At 41.7% G+C, this 19491-nt stretch overlaps 2 protein-coding genes across 3 annotated transcripts in view; one reads left to right on the top strand and one right to left on the bottom strand.

The window, feature by feature from the left end:
- The window catches only part of EPDR1 (ependymin related 1), a gene marked incomplete at its 5' end in the record, with an annotated part of 48337 nt that extends 47307 nt beyond the window's left edge, over positions 1 to 1030 (bottom strand). The window contains 3 exon segments of the mRNA XM_030549392.1: positions 411 to 913; positions 916 to 973; positions 975 to 1030. Coding sequence (XP_030405252.1) covers positions 411 to 913; positions 916 to 973; positions 975 to 1030 — 617 coding nt within the window.
- Positions 815 to 18176, top strand: SFRP4 (secreted frizzled related protein 4). 2 transcript variants are annotated; one of them, XM_030551372.1, is made up of 7 exons: positions 815 to 2832; positions 3111 to 4124; positions 5013 to 5093; positions 5188 to 5253; positions 9849 to 10047; positions 13043 to 13106; positions 15501 to 18176. In XM_030551372.1, exons 2-7 carry the CDS (start codon positions 3683 to 3685, stop codon positions 15684 to 15686), a joined length of 1038 nt encoding a protein of 345 aa, XP_030407232.1. In that variant the 5' UTR covers positions 815 to 2832; positions 3111 to 3682; the 3' UTR covers positions 15687 to 18176. The 2 variants fall into 2 exon arrangements, with proteins under 2 accessions (XP_030407232.1, XP_030407231.1); XM_030551371.1 differs by having other exon boundaries at positions 815 to 4124.
- Positions 18177 to 19491: the final 1315 nt, after the last annotated feature.

The following is a 19491-nucleotide window of genomic DNA, read 5'->3' as shown; positions in this document are numbered from 1 at the left end:
TTGAAGGGGGGATTCTCTGGGGTTGTGCTCCCCAGTAGATTGGTGTAGGCATGTGGGGCGTGTTCCAATGTCCACTGACGTCAGTGGAAATACTCCCATTGATTTCAATGGGCTCTTAGTCCCTGGGTGCAGCCGAAAGCTTTACCAAACCAATCATCCTGCTCCAGAGACTGTCTCCCTGTCCCGCCAACGCCAGCCCCGCCCGGCTGGGGGAGGAGGAGAAGTAGTTTAGGGCAGGTTTGCATAGGCAGCAGGTCACTGACTGCCAAAAGAGAGGGATGGGGAGTTCCAGCCCACGCCGCCCCTTCCCCAGAGATGACTGGCTGCAAGGCTGCTCTCCCCTCCCCCCGAAGGAGGGGCCGCGCGAAGCCGCCCCCGGGAGCTCGCACGCGCGCCCCAGCAGCACCTACTTCTTGCAGGGGATGAGCGCCTTTCTCTCCTCCAGGAGCCGGAGGCGCTGGTTGGGGCCGTCGTAGGACACCGCCGCCCTGGTGTTCCTGCCGCTGCTGTGGTCATAAGCCACCGTGCGCCCTTCCCACTGCCGCGGCGCCTGGCACGGGGTGGGCGGCTGCCCCCGCCCAGCGCGGCCCTGCGAGGCGGCCGCCAGCGGAGCCCCGCCATGCAGGCACAGGAGGCCGCCCAGCAGCAGCAGCAGCCGCAGCCGGGGTTGCCCCAAGCAACCGCCGCTTCGCGCCATCCTCGGTGTCGCCGCTGTCCGCGCGAGCCCGGGGTCCCGCTCCGGAGGCGCTAGTGGGGTGAGGGGGGGCGGGGAGAAAGCCGGGGGCCGCTGAGGTGCTGGAGCTGCCGCCGCTCGCTCTCCGGCCCCTTCTGCGTAGCTGACTGGGGAGGCGAAGGCGGGTCCGGCTGACTGCGGCAGCGGCAGGCGCGGAGCCAGGGCCCAGCAAATTCTGCAGCTGGGAGAGAGACAGGAGCGGGCGCAATGCTCAGCAAGGGCGGCGGCTGTTTGATCTGGCTCCCTCTGCGGCCAGCAGGGACTGCGGAGGCAGAGTGCCACCTGCAGCCCGCCGGGCACCAGTTATTGAAGCAACACACACGATGGGCAAGGACACACACGCCTCCTTCCGCAGCTCCCTCGTGTTCGCTCCCTGTTCGTTTCACCTCTTCCCTTAGGCGTTTCCTCCCACAGGTATTGCGGGGGGTATAGCCCCGAGACTGTAGCGGGATGATCATTTCATACCAGTGCTATAGGAGGGGAGCCATCATCTGATGCCCGTGTCATAGTTGGGTGGCAGCATATGATACCAATGCCACAGCTGGGAGCGCTGCACCTGAAGTAATACTCTGACTAGAAATACTGGCTATTAAGCCTGTATTGATAGCTATTTCATATACCTCTTTATCTTCAGCCCTGAGAGTTTTCTCCTTGAAGGCTTAATTAAGATAAAGGGAAGCAAACACTGTATATGTTAATATTATTGCTGAGTTTATAATGATCACATATTTCTTATTCAGCAAAAAAAGGGGGGGCAATATGTGCTTTAAAATACGTTCATGCTCGTGCTCCATATATAAACCAGGATAGGAAAGTAGACGCTTTTCAGCAAGGAGCAAAATGGCCACTTGTTTGGGAAGTCGATTGTTTGCTTGCTTTCCACTTGGGCCGTATGTTTTTGGTTTGTCTTTGACAAGAGCATCTGTGATGTGGAATTTGATTGTGAGCAGATCTGATCACATTTGCTTGTGTTTTGTGCGTGTCTGTGGTCAAGGGTTCCTATAAGGCAGTGAAAGCACACGTTTGAGCAGACAATGTTGCCTGCCCCCCCCTCCCCCAATTCCTACTAGTCTCAAAGCAGAGCTACTGGCTGAAGGACTGGACGCTGCAGACCAATTTTATTATGCCGCCGTATATTCGTGTCGATTTGTTGTGTGTTTGAGGCTCATAGAGGAAGGGGGTTAAAGAATGATCTGCTAGAGAGACCTCTCTAAAATGTTGCTTTTGGGGAAAAATATTTCACTTTCTCTGGCACCTGCTGTCCAGTGACTAATACGATCATCCCCTTTCCCCCAAACATATCCGTTCTTCCCCCATTTGCTTGGAGATCCCTTGACCTAGGTTTGCTGTCTCCTGAGCAGTTTCCTAGAAAAGAGGGAGGGAGACTGAGATAGTAACCCATGTTGCCTAAAGCACACACAGGGAACTAGAGGCCAGGGCGCCGCTGCTGCTGCTGCTACTACAACCAGGAGAGCACATCAGCTGAAAATGCGCCCTGCAAACTAATCTTAATGAGAGGGGATGGGAAATTGCTACCCTAGGAGGACCACAGTCTGCCCTCAGTTACATCCCCGCTATGCCAGTGACTGCAATATGTCATTGCTCTCATCGGAGTTGCACAGTTGAACTGAGGGCAGAATTTGGTCCCTGTTAATCAAGGACGAAATTCAAATATTTTAAATAGCTGTAAATCCGGAGCAATTCCAGTGAACGCTATGGGGTTACTCTTCAATTACACCGATGTAACCGTATAAATTTAGTCAAATGAAAGCCTCTAGGTTCAGACTAATGAAAGGGACAGAACAACTCGAATGTGAACGGTCTGCACTGTTTTCTAAAACACTGTCCGCTGCTGGTTTGTGACACAAAGTGCTTTTGAAAAAAAAATAAATAATATCGTATCTTTCCCTCCCACCGATTCCTTTGCTGATCCGATTTATGGGGCGGGGGTACGTGAAGATTTTACTAGGGCGAAGTGGGTAGCTAATGGGCTTTCTCATAGCAGCAACAGCAGGTGCAACACGACTGTGAGCTGTGCACTGAGGTTCACTCCAGGCTCGGATCGGCTGCTGTTCCAGCCAAGTTCGTTTCCAGAAAAAGTAATTGACCAGTTTGTATATTTCATGTTTGTTTGTTTTGTGAAGTCTAAGTTTCACATGCGGTATCTACTGCTGGAGCCATTGCAGTTACTGCGTAATCACCTACAGGCGACAGAAATAATAGCAGCATTTTTTAAAAAGCGGCAAAAGTTTCTGTGCTTTGTCACTTTGAAATTGTAGGAAAAGGGCGTAAAGTTCAGTGCTGCTTTAAAAAGTATCGTCCTTGCTCCTGTTTAATTTCCCCTCCCTCTCTCTTAATTCTGCTACTGAATTTACAGACCCGAGATCGATGAGGGAAGCGCTTTTTTCTCTCTCTCGTCTTGAAAGAATTTATTGCACAGATCAACACTGAATGGCTTGTTGAAATTTATCTTGAGACGCAATGAGAAATTTAGTGATGTCGCCCTGCGATTAAACCGAGTGGAGGTGATGTCACCCTGTCTGAAAAGAAACACACACACACACACACACACACACACACACAAGTGAATAATGCTGCCAAGAAGAAAGATCAACCCCCACGTCACTTGTGGCACTGGTATAAATATGGCCCTACAATTTCCATGGCTGTCTGTAAGTCTCAGATAGCTTGAACTTTGGAACAAGAGAGAAGCTCTGTGTCTTTTTAGCACGGAGACACAAGGAAATCTAGAAGTTCATCTTTGCCAGTGGATTTTATGTGCCAAGGTGATAGGGAACGGGGATAGACCAGTATCTCTTTAGCTCTTTCCACTGAAAGCTGAATCAGCGACAAGATCAGCCTGTGAGAGTGATTATCCAAGACGTCGTGAGAGGAAGCAGAGAATCTCCGGAGCGCCAAACGTTAGTCCCGCCGCTAAAGGCTGGGAAAATGCTAGCAACCTTGGCAGCATTCTTCCTGTGGCTCAGGGTCAGCATGGGGGTGCATGGTGCTCCCTGCGAGGCTGTGCGCATCCCCATGTGCAAGACCATGCCCTGGAACATCACCAGGATGCCCAATCACCTGCACCACAGTACCCAGGAGAATGCCATCCTGGCCATCGAGCAGTATGAGGAGCTGGTGGACATCAGCTGTAGCCAGGTGCTCAGCTTCTTCCTGTGCGCCATGTATGCCCCTATCTGCACCTTAGAGTTCCTCCACGACCCCATCAAGCCCTGCAAATCGGTGTGCCAAAGAGCCCGGGATGGATGCGAGCCCATCATGAAGAAGTATAACCACAGCTGGCCCGAAAGCCTGGCTTGCGATGACCTGCCTGTGTACGACCGAGGGGTCTGCATATCTCCTGAAGCCATAGTCACCGATGTCCCTGAAGGTGAGGAGGGACCAGGGGGCGTGTGTGTGTGTGGGGGGGGAGAGTGGTGGTACACTAAGGCTGGGCTCATAGGGTAGAGAACCTTGATTATAAGATGGCAATTTTGAATTCAGAGTTGTGCCCCTCTTCACCAAGTCTTTGGAAAGCAGAAAGCTTTAGTTAAGCGGGTCCCAAAAGCACAGAGCTCCGGAAGCTCCAGCACAGCGTAGGGCAATCTCTCTCTCAAATATAACACAGAGGGACAGGTTTTGGCGAGGACTGCAACTAGTCTCTCGGGTAGTTTAAATATTTGTCTTAAAAAAAAAAAGAAAAGAAAAAAGACTTCTCAACAACAAACAAACCAACCCAAACAAGAAGAGATTGAATTTCCTGTGGAAAGGCAGCTTTTCTGAGAATACTGAAAAGCCAATCTGGGCAGAAGGACTCCAATATCCTCTCAAGTCTCACTGGTTTTGCTAGTCAAAACGAGAGATTATTCAGAGTTAGGCATAAGTGAACATTGAATAGTGATGTTTAAGTACGCCTTTCAAATTTAAATGTCAAATTGGCAGTGCAATACACAAAACTACACACCAGGCTTTTGTCCACGAAGCGAACTAGCAGTCACACAATGATATATTGCAAGATTTTATTCCCTTCGTTAAAACAATTTACAGTGCTGTTTTTAAAAAAAGTATAAAACCTGATGCAGACATATTTTCGAAAATATAGTGAATCAATTTTGGGGGGGGACAGATTAACTATTTTAAATGTTCCCCACGATGTGTGTGCTAGTGAAGTGATTCCGAAAATATCAGAGATGATTTTTTTCGTTTATCTTGTGTTCATTTATTTTCGGTAGCAGAAACCAAATTCTGTGCAAATCTTACTGTGTATGTTTTTAAATAGATGTGAAGTGGACGGATTTCACTCAAGACGTAATGGTCCAAGAAAAACCTCAAGAGTCTAACTGCAAGAATCTAAACCAAGGTGCGTCTTCGTAAGGGTCCCCCTTTATTTCTCTTGAAAATAATTCCGTAATTGACATTAATTTGTAATTTTTCTTTATGATTTTTTTTGGAAGCTCGATGCAAGTGCCGGAAGATAAAGCCTACCCTAACAACATACCTGACCAAAAACTACAGCTACAGTAAGTCAGCCAGTGAAATAATTTCATTTCAACTCTTGGCAAAATTTCCCTAGAATCGCACTATCTTCCAGTTCCCTTCCCCTGGTTCTTTTGATATTATCAAATTATTATAGCTCCTCGACTTGTAATCCATGGCAAACCGCATCGTAGGTTTTAAGATTAAATCAATAAATGAATCATAAAGAAGCACTTTTATCTGGCACTTTGAAGATGTTGCTCCCGAAAAACAACAAGAAACAAATATTTGGAGCTTACGTGGTAATTAAAATCGCTAAAGTGTTGTAGTGTTTTTAGAATACAGACCGGTCTAACAAAACGTAGTGGGACAGATTGTTTAGCAAAAATGGAGAGGGGCATGTGAGCCGTTTCTAAATTTTCCTGACATTGTTTAATGCAACTCAGTCTAGTGGCAAGTAACAAAATAGCTGGAGATCCTATGAATTGCAATTTTTATTTTGCTATTTCAGTTGGAATAATTTGGAATCTGGATTGATCAAGTAAGCACTATTGTGCTGTTCTCACTCGAAATGAGTTCGTGTGAAAACAATGAAATTGGAGAGACATGAAAAGGTTGAAAGGCAACTTTTTTGTTTTATTTAGTCACAAATTAAGTCATAGAATATTTACTATATTTTGCATATTAGCCATTAGAGTACAATTGCCAGATCCTTAACTTATGTAAATTTTCATAGCTCTATTGAAGTCCATGGAGTTGTGAAAACTTACACCAGCTGAGATCTGGCCTATGGGTTTTATTATAATTGTATGGCATTTTGACAATACAAGTGCCCAGCCACAAAAAGGATTTCTGATCAAAGGAACTCAAAATATTTATTTATAATTTAGTTTTTCTTTCAATAACAAGTCCATATGATTAACAGTAAATGCAAAGTGAGCTATTAATTTAATATGTAATATTATGGTCTATTGCAAGTTTACAGCGACTGTTTCTGGGAGGGATATTATTTTAATTCACTTATTTTAAACTATGGATATCACACAATAGGCAGTTTAAAAACTTATTATATTTAATATCAAATTAAAATAAAAATGGGTACATGCTTAAGTCTTTGTTGTTATATAATTGTTTAATTCAAATTCAGTTTGATATTAGCAAAACAGTTGTGACATTAACCTTACAAACTGTAAATACATTTGTTTTAAGTTGTTGCATTTTGATGCACTTATGAAACATTAATATTTTCTAATATCTAATTTCCGAATCTATCGCTCTACAACACACACTACCATTTGGTGGAACACTGAGATTCTGCATTGTGTAATATACACATAAATCTATACTCTATGAGTGTATATAAATATATATGGTAATGTAAAATGTCTGTATTCTGAACTGAAATAGAATTTTTAAAATCATTTTTGGCCCAATCCTGTTTCCATCATCTTCAACAGGAGTGTTGCATGAAGAAAGACTGCCAGTACTGGTCCTACAATTAAAAGACCTGAAAACACTGCATTCAATTGGCTACGTTTGTATTCAAGATTTTAGCTTTGCAATGCAGGGCCTTATTCTGCCCTCAGTGAAATCAATAGGAGAGTTACCATTTGCAGTGGGATGGGGAGATAATATGGGAGAAAAGTTGAAGTACAAATTCAGTTTTGCTAGAAATTCCCTTTAAATAATATATATAGTTAACCAGTAATTTGTAATGAAAGAGGTTCAAGCATTATTTTTAAATTCATAACTGATGCAGCAAACCCACAGATGCCAGGGCTGTGAACAGGGATGGCTCTAGGTACCAGCAAACCAAACACCTGCTTGAGGCAGACCATTTGCAGGGGTGGCAGCTAGCAGGGATCCAGCCTGCAAGCTGAGAACAAACAGGGGGCTCTGGGAGCTGTAGTTCCTTGGTTAGCTCCTTACCTATAGAGCCAGCCCTGGAGCAGGGAAAGAACTACATTTCCCAGCATTCCATTGGCCACTACCAACTGGAAAGGAAGGAGGGGGACCTCATGTGGCAGCGTGCTGTGAGTGGAGAGTTGCAATGTGAATGGTAGGGATACCATATTTTAACATTAAAAAAACAGGACGCTCCACAGGGAGAGAAGCCCCACCCTGCCACCGTCCACTCCCTCCAACTGCCCCCCACAGAAACCCCAACCCATCCAACCTTTCCCCTCACTCCTTGTCCCCTGATCACCCCCTCCTGGGACCCCTGCCCCTAACTGCCTCCCAGGACCCCACCCATCTAAGCACTGCTGGTCCTTGTCCCCTGATTGCCCCCTCCCGGGGCATGCCACTAACTACCCCTTGGGACCCCACCCCCTATCTAAGCCTCCCTTCTTGTCCCCAACTGCCCCCTCCTGAGACCCCCCCAACTTTCCCCCAGGACCCCACCCCATACCTGTTCCCTGACAAACCCCTGGGACTCCCATGCCTATCCAACCTCTGCCTGTCCCCTAACTGCCCCCTGAACCCCTGACCCATCTAACCCCCTTCTCCCTGCCCCTGACTGCCCCCCCAAACCTCCGCCCTATCCAACCTCCTCCGCTCCCTGTCACTTGACTGCCCCCCCGGAACCCCCCACCCCTTCTCCAACCCCCCAGCCCCCTTATCATGCCACTCAGACCAGCATGTCTGGCTCTGTGCAGCGCCAGACACGCTGCTGCATACATGCTGCCGTGCTCCCCCGTGGAACCACAGCCTCCCCCCCGGCACCTGCCTTCCAGATTTGAACACCTCAAAATTCAGGAGTGCTCAAGCTCAGTTTGGGCAGCTGTTACTTCGTTTCTCCCAAATCAAATATGCTGATCCACTGTAACTTGCTGTAGAAAAAGTAGGATAAAATTGAGCAAGAAATGCTTCCCAGTGGTTATTAGGACTGGAATTGCTATTTTCAACAGCCACTGCCTTTTTGTTTGTTTGTTTGTTTGTTTGTTTGTTTGTTTAAAAAGAAGACAGTGATATTGCATTGGCAAATTCTCCATAGAAAGAAAGAGTGGAACAAAAGAATAATAAAGGAACCTCAACTTTTCCTCATTTTTGGAGGACAGTCTTATAATATGCATCTAGATATCCTCCAGTCACACAAGCTGAAAATTGTTCAACTTTACTGCAGTTCTGTAACCATATGGGAACCAAACCTCTCTGTGTTTTGTGCACATCCAAAATTCATGCTGAATGACCCACCCTGGGAGTCAGTTACCAGTGACCCAGGGCTGCGGTGAAAGGAGGGTGCAGGTGAGGGGGGAGCCCAGGGTTGGGGCGGCAGGGGGGTGGGGGAAGGGCACTGGTGGGGAGGAAAGGGAGAAGCCCAGCGCTGGGGCAGCACGGGGGGAGAGCCTAGAGCTGCGACAGTAGAAGGATGCAGGGGGGGGAAGCTCAGGGCTGCGATGAGGGGCAGCCAAAATTTTTTTGCTTGGGGCGGCAAAAAACCTAGAGCCAGCCCTGGCTGTGAACTGCTAGGACTAGAGGTGTTGGGACTCAGCATTGGCAAGTCCTGGCAGAAATTAAGCACCAAAACGAACTCATTCTTCCACTTGATTGGGAGTACTGTTTAGTTGTAAATATAAAAGAATCACTTATGGTTATCTGGGTTTAGCTATGATATTATAGCTTATTTTGTAAACAGTTCCCAACAACAATCATGTTTTATAGTAAGTCTACATGAAGTCTTCACCTTTTTAATTATAAAGCAAATTTCCAACTAAAATTCATGTAAAGATTATGGGTCGACATTTTCAAAAGCATCTAAATTACATAGGACCCTAAATCCCATCATGTTTCAGTAACTTTTGAAAATGGGACATAGACTGTTAAGTCACTTAAATGCTTTTGAAAATGTCACCAATATTCCTAAAACATTATGTGGGTACTACAGATTTTGATATAGTTACTGTTAACACAGATAGCACAGATTGTGTTATAGCTACTGTTCTCAGTAGATATTATTCCTCCTTTATCTGAAACCTTGATATAGTTCTAGAATTTGCTAGTTACTAATATTGTTTATTGAAGATGGAATTAAAAATGTTAAAAAAGAAATTGTAGACACAGCTCAGGTACAGGATATGCCGCTGATCAGGTGTGTCCTTTGAGAGTAATGAGTGACCCTTTTTTAAATCCACATAGGTGTATAGTTTTCTTCAGGATGTTTAGCACTCCAGAGCTCAAATACAATCTTAATTTCTCCTTTATATAGTTAAGTAACAAGAGTCAATGGATATTGTATCTGGATCTCTATTCTGTGTAAAATCCACAGTTGAGATACCACTTTTAAAACAGTTTCTCAAAGACTTTTATTTGAAGGAAGACAGTATAAACTATATACATTGTGAAAACCTTAGCCTGTTAATTTTTCAGCTTTTCGTTTAAAATCATAGTTTTTTCACAGTGTGTTTGACATAATTAATTTATACCTGGAAAATGCATTCAGTGTCTAGATTATGTCTAGACATCAGTAGTTTAAATGGTTTATTATTTAAAACAGTGTGGATTTCATGGTAAATCTTTGACAAATATTTTTAGCTAATCATAAATAACATGTAGGGACTGAAAAAACTTTTATTCATATGAATAGTTCTTATTAATTTATATTATAATTGTCCTTGCATATATATTTTCCTACTTGCAGTTATTCATGCTAAAGTAAAGGGTGTAGAGAGAGGTAGCTGCAATGAAATAACTACAGTGGTTGACGTGAAAGAGATACTTAAATCTTCAATACCCATTCCTCGGTCTCAAGTGCCTCTTCTTACTAATTCATCCTGCCAGTGTCCACATCTTCTCCCAAATCAAGATGTTCTCATTATGTGTTATGAATGGCATTCAAGGTAAGAAATTACAATGCAGTGCAGAAATTTACTGTAGTCAAGTTTAATAGAAAGCATGCAAGCAATCAAGCAAGAAAGTAAAGGCCATTTTCTCTGTTCAGAAGCAAATGTGAACCTAGTCCCGAGTTTAATTCCCCCGATTAGTATCCCATATACAGTTCAGGGGAATATATATAAATATTCTATTACTTTTACAAGTCCATGGCTTCAGGCAGCAACATTAACATTTCAAAATTCACTTGCACATTTCATAAGCAACCTGAACTCCGACCTACAACCCATACTTACAAACTTTGATGTGTACATGGAAATGAGACTCAGACATGTAGCATGGTAAAATGCAGCCACCGCAACTTTATTTGAAGTTATTGTCCCACTGGGCTAATCACCCCAAACTGCCCGCCAGGAACTAGTTAGAGAAAAACAGTGAAAGATCACTATCTGCTTTTTTATTACTGTGGAAAACCAGGCTAATCACCAAATATGTTGTGAATGATTTGGAAAGGTCACTCAGGTTTTTATTTTCATATGCTCTGCTAAAATGGATTTGAAAAAAACTGTTATATGTTTCCTGTTGAACTCAGTTGTATGTAACAGAAGGTTTTGAGTTACAGTGGCTTTTTAAAATGTCAGAAGTCACAACTGGTAAAATCCTGTCTCCATTGAAGTTGATGGCAAACACCTATTGATTTCAATGGGACTAGGATTGCACCCAATAACTAGTTTTGAGCCAAAGTGACATCAGCACTGAAGGAAATATCACATTGTGGTTTCATTTATAATGATTTCTCCTTCAGTTTTATGCTACTATTTTTTCTATAATCAATACTAGAGGAGGGAAGGAGTGGTCTATAATACTGGCCAGATTCTCCACTGTGTTGCTATCTGTGTAGTCATTTACATCTGTGCAAAGTGGGTATAAAATGCTATCAACTCTGCATGGTACCATTTCATACTCACTTTGCACTGTGTACATGACTACCTGGGGTGCAAGACAGTGTGGACTCAGGCCCTATATTAGGTAGTGCAGATCCCCGATTGGCTGTTAAATGTCATATGGAATCAGGCATATTTATATCAGTGTTTTGCTTTCTTCAGCTGATTAATGCATGCATCTTAATTAATATCTTCAAAGCATGGAAAATTATTGCAGGATTGCAGTGCCTCAACTAGTCAATAGATTTAAGGTCCGATATCTCATGATCAATGAGGGTCTGAAATGTGTGCTTTATAGCATGGAGGTTTGGGAATCCCCGTCTCCCAGTGAGACAACGTTTCTAGTTTGTGAGATGTCAGACCTTAAAACTGTGACATTATGATTTCTGGATTAAATTATTTTAAGCTTTTGTTAGAGGCTTTCAACATTCTGTAGTTACAATTTTATTTTTCTCATTTTGAGTCCTGTACTATAGCACTCTTGTAATATGGCCAGCCTGCTTTACAGGAAAAAAACTGCAAATACTAGTAGCTGAAAGCCTGTGCTGTTGCGTGGGTGTGGCATTTGGGTCAAGTAGTCCACCATCTATGTAGTCTCCCTCATATAACCAATGAAATTCTTGCATGCAAATTAGTGGCTGGTGATTGATTGAGTTATCTCTGATATCACAATACTGTAGGATTCTTAGCATGGCATAAATACATGCCTTACTATGGCTGCACACTGCATGGGTGTAATTCATAAAGTCAACATGCCTGAGAGCTTAAAAACTGAATGGTAACAGACAGCAAATCCCAGTGATGATTGAACCTGGAGATCAGGGCTTAAATTCAGTTGGAGCTATCTGGAGCAGAATGCTGGTAAATGTTTTCAACCCACCTGGGGTGTTTATTGCATGTTGAGCTGGGGTGGGGAGGCTCCTGGAAATACTTTATAAGAATTTAAGCCCTACTGGAGATGTTTCAAAAAAGAGCTGTCAACTGTGCTTGTAGCTGTTTCCATTACCTCACACTGACTCAACAGACATTCTAGGCTTCAGCGTGACATGCAGTTATGCAAGACAAACAAAATGTAAGCTTGGACAGTGTGTTTATAAAATGATTATACCTGCATGACTCATTTGTGGTTAGGTACATGGGAGTATTAACATTGTCCTACTAGATCAAACCAGTGGACCACCTAAACTATTATTCTGTGTCTGATAGTGGCCTCTGCCAGCTGCTTCAGAGGATTACATTTCTCATGAATAATAGAATTGTCATAAATAAGTGCCAATCAAATCTTTATACCACAGTGTATAATCATATGTACTCTTTCTCCTGGTGACATTTCCCAGCTGGAGTTACAGCAGAAGCCCCACTATGTCACTGTGTGATAGGGCCACTGAAGCCACTTAAGTTCAGATCTGACTGCCTTTCCTCTAGCCCAACCCACCATGGCCCTCGGCTGCACCATGGCTGGTGTTGGACCAGTATAGAGACCCTCTCTGTCTGGCAGTGGGGGTATGGAGGCATTCAGTTTCTGCCCAGCAAATGTCCCAGTGAGAAACTAAAATGATTGGGCCTTGTGATGTCCTTCATCATACTGATATAGTTAGAGAGAGAGTTTAATTAAATGGAGTGTCATGGAACATGCTACCCAACCCATTGTTCTTCTTTATACCTGGTGAAGCAGGGGTATCTTTCACCTACAGCACTATTGCAGGTAAGGACACAGATCCTGAAGTGTTTCATAGGCACCAGCACAAAGCCTATGTTTTATGGGTAGCAAACATGTCAGGGAAGTGTTGATATTTTTAAAACAATGTTTTCATAAGAATTTAAAAATGAATATATGGAAACATTTCTGTTGGTCTTAGGTTTTGTAAAAGTTTATTTGTAGAAAACTTAAATTTGGGGTCATTTTGACCTGACTGGTTCCCTTTGGGAAATATTTCTTGTCTAGGGTAAATCAACTGGAATGATAACTAAGCATATAAAATCAGGGATCATATCTTTTAGTTACCTGGCATATAGGAAACTAGCTATAGCTCACATTTTAATTTTTTAAAAATTTTAGGTTGATGCTTCTTGATGGATGTTTAGTTGAAAAATGGAAGGATCAGTTAGATAAAAGATATAAGGTAAGTTTAACCAATGAAAGTAATTCTTACATTCCTAATAAAAAGTCAGCCATCAAAATCTATTTGATCACCTAAATAAATGACCTGAATTTCAGAGATATTGAGCAGTGGCAGCTGCTACTGTCTTCAGTGAAGGTGTTTAGCAGGACTTCTATTTAGATGACCAAATGTAGATTTAAGTATGTAAATTTGAATATTTTGGCCTTAAATTTTGGAGAGGGTCTCTAATGATGAGACATTTATATGTTTCCAATTTTCTTAGATGAAAACAATTTTTATAACAAATATCTATAAACATTTAATAAAAATCTAAAATATTTTGAATATATAAATGTTCTATGTTAGTGTTCTTTTCTTAAACACTGACTTGTTACAACAATGAACTTGTGAATTATTTTCATACAGTTGCTAGTGCATTAACTTATAAATGATAACCTGTGATTGTTAAGTATACAGTGCTCATTACAAAGTGAATATGAGAGTAAGGCCAAATCCTGTTGCATTAAATAAAGCTAATGTAAACAGGCATTGATCCATTTAGAAACATTGCAGGACTGAGGTATCGAATCCTACGCACTAAGGTCCCTACCCAAAGTCTACTGAACTTACTGGGAGTCGCCCCATTATTTCAATGGGCTGCAGACTGGACCTTAATTGGCCTGGATGCCTGTGCAGCTACAATACATCTCCTTCAGCATGGGGAGGAAGAGTAGACATAGCACACTTCTCCCTGACTTTACAAGGTCACTGACCACCAGCCCCCTGCCGCCCCCCCCCAATCTTCCTATAAGTCCCAGTGCAGAGATCCATCATGGATAGGGTGTTCATAGATTCAAAGATTCTAGGAGTGGAAGGGACCTCCAGAGGTCATTGAGTCCAGTCCTCTGCCCTCATGGCAGGACCAAATACTGTCCACTGTGTTATGGAGTTCTGATTCAGCTGTGCTCAGCATGGAGCCTGAGTCCATTAGGAATTGGAGGCAGATTTGCCTCTTAGTTCTGAAAAAAGTTTGCAAAGAATTAAATAATGGGCTGAGATCATACATATTTTTTTGCTTTTAATTACTGGCTGGCTGGAGAATGCCAGGGAAGAGAGAAAGAAGGCTCATTTTTAACTAAAGAAGCTTTTAAGTTATGAATCAACTCTTTGCTGCAGCTGTGTGTCTGCTACATTTTATTCTTCTTGTTCTCCAGTCCTTTGACTATAAACTACCTATGAAATGGGGAAACACACTTTAAAAAAGAGTTTTAAAGAAAAAGAAATGGGAAAAAAAGTAAAACTAGATTATAATAGCAATAAGGCAGCACAGGCTGTGATTTATGGATTTATTAACATATGACTGGGGCATTTGAAAACACTTAGCCTTTAACCTCATGCCTCCTCTCTGGCCCATGGTATGATTTAATGGCCTTCAGATAACACCTTAGTCATGTCTGAATACGTAATTAGACATCTCAAAACCTGCTTAAACAATAATTTATAGACCACTAAATGTTTCATGGATATCTTACAAGTTGTGGTGCTTATTCACTGTATTTTGTTCAGAGATTAGTATAGTTTTGTCCAGAATACAGGAAATAATCACCATTTAAACTTGTTGCTTTTAAATATAACCCCAAATACCAACTGATATTTTTGATGTTGTTTAATGGGCTGTATGCGGTTGTTGTTGAATAACACAAGACTCTCTGTCACTCTGCAACAATTCACATATATTTTGTCACCCTAGGCAAAACTGCACGCACATTGTCCTTCACAGGTGTCACACTGTACCCCTAAAAATTCAGTGGCTTAGGTGGTCATCTAGCTGGTTTATTCCTAACATCAGCCCTGTTATTTCTAGTCTAGTGAAAAAATAATCCATAAATTAAATACAGCTTTCCTGTATGGTGCTATGTTTACATATATCATATGTGTGTGTATATATATATATATATGTATGTATGTATATATATTCTTTTAAAAGATCGGCTGCCCTCCACTTAGCCGAAACAATAGGCCAAGTGGGCACGTTCTGTAGGTCATTTAGTAGTGGTCCTGCAAAGGTGTGCGCACATACAGACCCTTATGCCCACTGACTTCACTGAAGTCCCAAGAAGTTGTTAGGTTTTGCATTTGTAGATCCCTTTGCAGGGTAAGGGCCATAGAATGCCACTATCTATTGCACCAGTTTCATTGACAATATCACTGAATCAATGGGAATTTTGACTGCACAAAGAATACAGGACCAGGCTGTTATTGTAGACATTAGTGACATATTGACAGTAAGTTGAGTAAAATATTAAACTACTGAGAGCTGCACTAGAAGTCACAGTTTATGTTAGCTTTTATTTATTAACTCAGAATGTGGTAACATCTTTTTCTAAGTATTTTGTTTTGATGTTATTTCCCTAGAGGTGGGAACAGAGACTGCAAGAAAAGGTGCGAACAGCCCATGAAAAAAATCAAAACGTTGGACGCACTGGTCGGAGTGGTGCACCAAAACTGAACACTAAGAACACCAGCCCAGTGCTGGGGACCCCCAAAAAGACCACTAAAATAAGAAATGACCAAAAACAAGCAACCCCCAAAAAAGTATGAGTTCTGAATTTCCCTAAGGAAAGACTTTCTTGCATGATGAGGGTCACAAGCTGGCTTGAGTGGCATGTGTATTACTCCAGAATTCATCAACTGCGGTATTCTGCATAGACATTTTTTGTAGCACTTTACTTTTAAATGTTTGCTTTTTATTTCAGACCACTGCAAACCATATATTGTAGGTTTGCACTGATGTGTGGTAGGCATATGAAAGCTGATTGATGGTGCTTATCATATTCAGAGCAGTCAAACGCATAGTTTACCAATAAGCATCGGGATATACATTATCCAATTTTTTTATGTGTGTGCCATAAATATGCTTACATTATTAGTGTTTGAACTGTGTGTGTTTGTGTAGCAAAAACACATCAAAAGGAAACATTTAATTTTTTATTGTACTTCAGGCTGGCTTCTGTTGTTATAACTTTAAATATATTTAAACATTTATATGAAAAAATCAATGTTTCTAAAAGGAACAAATTAAAGTGAAACAAAACTATAGAGTGCATAACAGTAACATTTACAGGTTTGCCATTTGCTGAAATATGGCTTTGTTATGAAAAGTGATTTAAAACAACTGGAGGGAAAACATATTATTCTGTTACTGTAAACATGCCCTTCAGTTACTCTGTAGTGCAGATGTTACACTAGTCCCTCTCTTGAATATTTTATCTCAGGAGTAAAGTGGGCTATTAGCTATTTTACCACTCGAGACCTGATTTTAAATTTTGCTTAGATCACACAAGGAAATGAGATTGCTACTCCCTGTTCATAAACTCCTCAACTTCCACACAGTTTGGCACAACTGGAAGGCACTGTTCAACAAGTTCAACAAGTTGTATTGAACAAGGAGCAGGACAACGCTGATGCAGCTACTCATGTGGTTAAGGATAAGCATGTGCTTAAATGCTTTGCTGGGTCAGGGCTTAAAATTGCAAAGGTGAGAACTTAAATATGAGGTACATTGGCAAAACTCTGGGGTGCAGTTTACACTGCTCCAACTGCACTCTGCCTGGCTCAAGCCATTGCTACGAGGGCACTCTGCTTTTTGCTAACACCTATTTAATGCCGTTGCATAATGAACATTTGGCTGTTAAAGTTTCAGTGCCCCTGAGCTTTAATTAAGGTGTTAGAGCTCACAACAAATGTCTCAAAGAACCCAAAAGAATCTTCCAGCAAAACCAAAAAATACTAGACTTAACACCCCTGATATTTTCTATTTTTTAAAGGGGCAAAATACCATTCTTAAAAACAAGCAAGCAGACAAACTTTCCTGCCCTCTTTACCCAACTTAAATAAGAAGGAAGGGGAAAAAAGACACAAACCCAAGTTTAAAAAAAATCCTTTGCACGTCTCCCAATTTATCGTGTCAACGCATTAGTATGCTGATCTAAGTTATTGTAGGAATCCTAATGAAGGTTGCATGCATTTTATCTGAGGGCATAATTTGTCACCCTGACTTGGTAACAAAATGTTCTAGTACAAGCAACAAAAGATGCACAAATAAATCCAAATAGCACCCTGCAAAAATATTACTTTCCTTAGCCATGCTCGTACCTGTGCAGCACAATCACCTCGCTCGCTGGCGTGCAAACTAATGAACTTTTCATGTGTGCAATTTCTAGCTGCGAGACCCGAGTGGCAATAGATGTGTGCTCTGTGTACTTACACAACTAGAAGAACACAGTGACAAAAAGATCCAGCCAAAATGTCCAAATGTGGGCCTCCTAAGCTAGGCACCTCCAGCCATTGTCTTGGTGCAGATGCAGGAATTCAACCTTGCAGAACTGGGTCCTAGATCTATGTTTAGGCACCCAAGTGGCCTAATTTTTAGAAGTGCTGAGCACCCATAGTTCCCATTGATTACAGCAGAATTGGGGATGATCAGCTTCTCTGAAATTCAGGCCACATAGTTAGCTGCCTAAATAAAAAATATGGATGAAATCCTCTTTCCATTGAAGTAAATCGTAAAACTCCCATTGGCTTCAGTGGAGCCAGAATTTCACTTGAGGTGCCTAAATTAGACACCCAAGTTTGAAAATATTGACCTAAACAAGCATAAGCAAAAAATTCAATATTTTTAAAAAGCTTCTAAAATAGTATGCATTGTGGAAGTTCTAATGCTTTGTTTTCATATCAATCTCAAATTAACCCCTAAAAGAAAGCTGGTGAATACATGTAAGTGTAATTATTAAAAAAGGATCAATATTCTTAACATTGCATTGTTAAACCAGCAAATACTGTAGCTGTGATACTTCATTTTAACAAGTTTTGCTGTGAGCATACAATATTGTGATCATAAGTGTTTGTTGTCTAAAACACTGCTATTTAGAAATTATAGCAGAATTACATATTATTTTACATCTGTTAAAATCAAACTTTTATCTATAGCTTTTTTGATATTAAAGAAAGTGTAAAAATTGTTTGCTACATAGAATTTTCACCATTCCTTCATATTATAAGATCATTCAGCATTCCACTGTATGGGAATAAATGTTAATGCACCAATACTAGTGATTTATATGTTTGCTTTTACATGTTCCCTAACGTATGCTATATGCACATTTTATGCTGACTGCATTTTCCCTTTCCTAGTCCTTACAATTGGAAATACCTATGGTTAAAAACGCTTGGGAATGAAGGGCAGTACTGCAGATAGCATGGGGCTATACTGTATAAGGAGCAACTCCATCTACACAAGGGAGATGGACTGGACGAGCTAATGTTCTATTTTCCATCTCTAATTTTTATGATACCATTATATTATAATAATAATACTATATACGTATGTAGTACTAATATAAGTCTTTACCTTTACAAACTACCTTACAAATATTAGCTAATAAATCCACACAATGCCCCTGTGAGGCTTCTCAGTGAATATTTTAACATTTGACATTTTAACATTTAACATGCTGATTTTGTTGCTAAAATATGGATTTAGACACCTATCTTTAGCTACTCAAGTTTGAAAATTTGGTTAGAAGTCACATATCCAAGGCCACAGCAACTCATTGTCACAACCAGGGTTAGAACTAAGGGGTTCCTGACTCCCAGTCACTAAGATATATGCACAATTATTGGAACAACGAGGTAGAGTGGCACAATGAGAATGTGCTGGACTCATAATCTATATGTTGATGGACAGAAGTCATCCTCTCTGTCTTTTTTAGTGCTGGGTCCAATAGCAGTTGTGGGGGCAAACAACTTAATTAGTTTTAAGACAGAACTGGACAAAATTATGGGTGTGATTGTATTTTGCATTTGTTTGTGATGGTAGGGGGCAGAGCTACTCGGGGGCTCACTTCCAATGTATGTCTTACGTTCCTAAAAGCTTATGTTTAAGTTTTCAGCTGGCCAAGAGGTCAGGAAAGGATTTCCCCCCCCTTAATGTATTCTGGATGTTATTTTTAGGGCTTGTCTTCACTACTGGGGTAAATTGACCTAAATAACTCTACTCAGGCTATGTGAATAATGTAGCTGGAGTTAATGTAACTTAGGTTGACTTATCACGGTGTCTTCATTGCGCTGCATCGACAGGAGATGCTCTTCGGTCGACTTACCTTACTCTTCTCAGAGTGCTGCAGTATGGGGGTTGACTGGGGGGGGTCATCATTAGACTCGCTAAATTGCCCCCACTGCATTGATCTCCCCGTAGTGAAGAGAAGCCCTTAATCTCCTTCCTATAAAGCACTGGGAATGGCCATGGCTGGAGATGGGACATTGGATGGGGAGGGCCAGGACACTAAGGGGTACTGAGCATTCTCCCACTCTGCTGCTTGGCTTGCTGTTTCTTGCTCCCATGCTC

Source organism: Gopherus evgoodei, chromosome 2 (assembly GCF_007399415.2).
Source record: "Gopherus evgoodei ecotype Sinaloan lineage chromosome 2, rGopEvg1_v1.p, whole genome shotgun sequence".
In the NCBI taxonomy this organism is placed as follows: Eukaryota; Metazoa; Chordata; order Testudines; family Testudinidae; genus Gopherus; species Gopherus evgoodei.
This window is presented reverse-complemented; position numbering and strand designations above follow the sequence as displayed.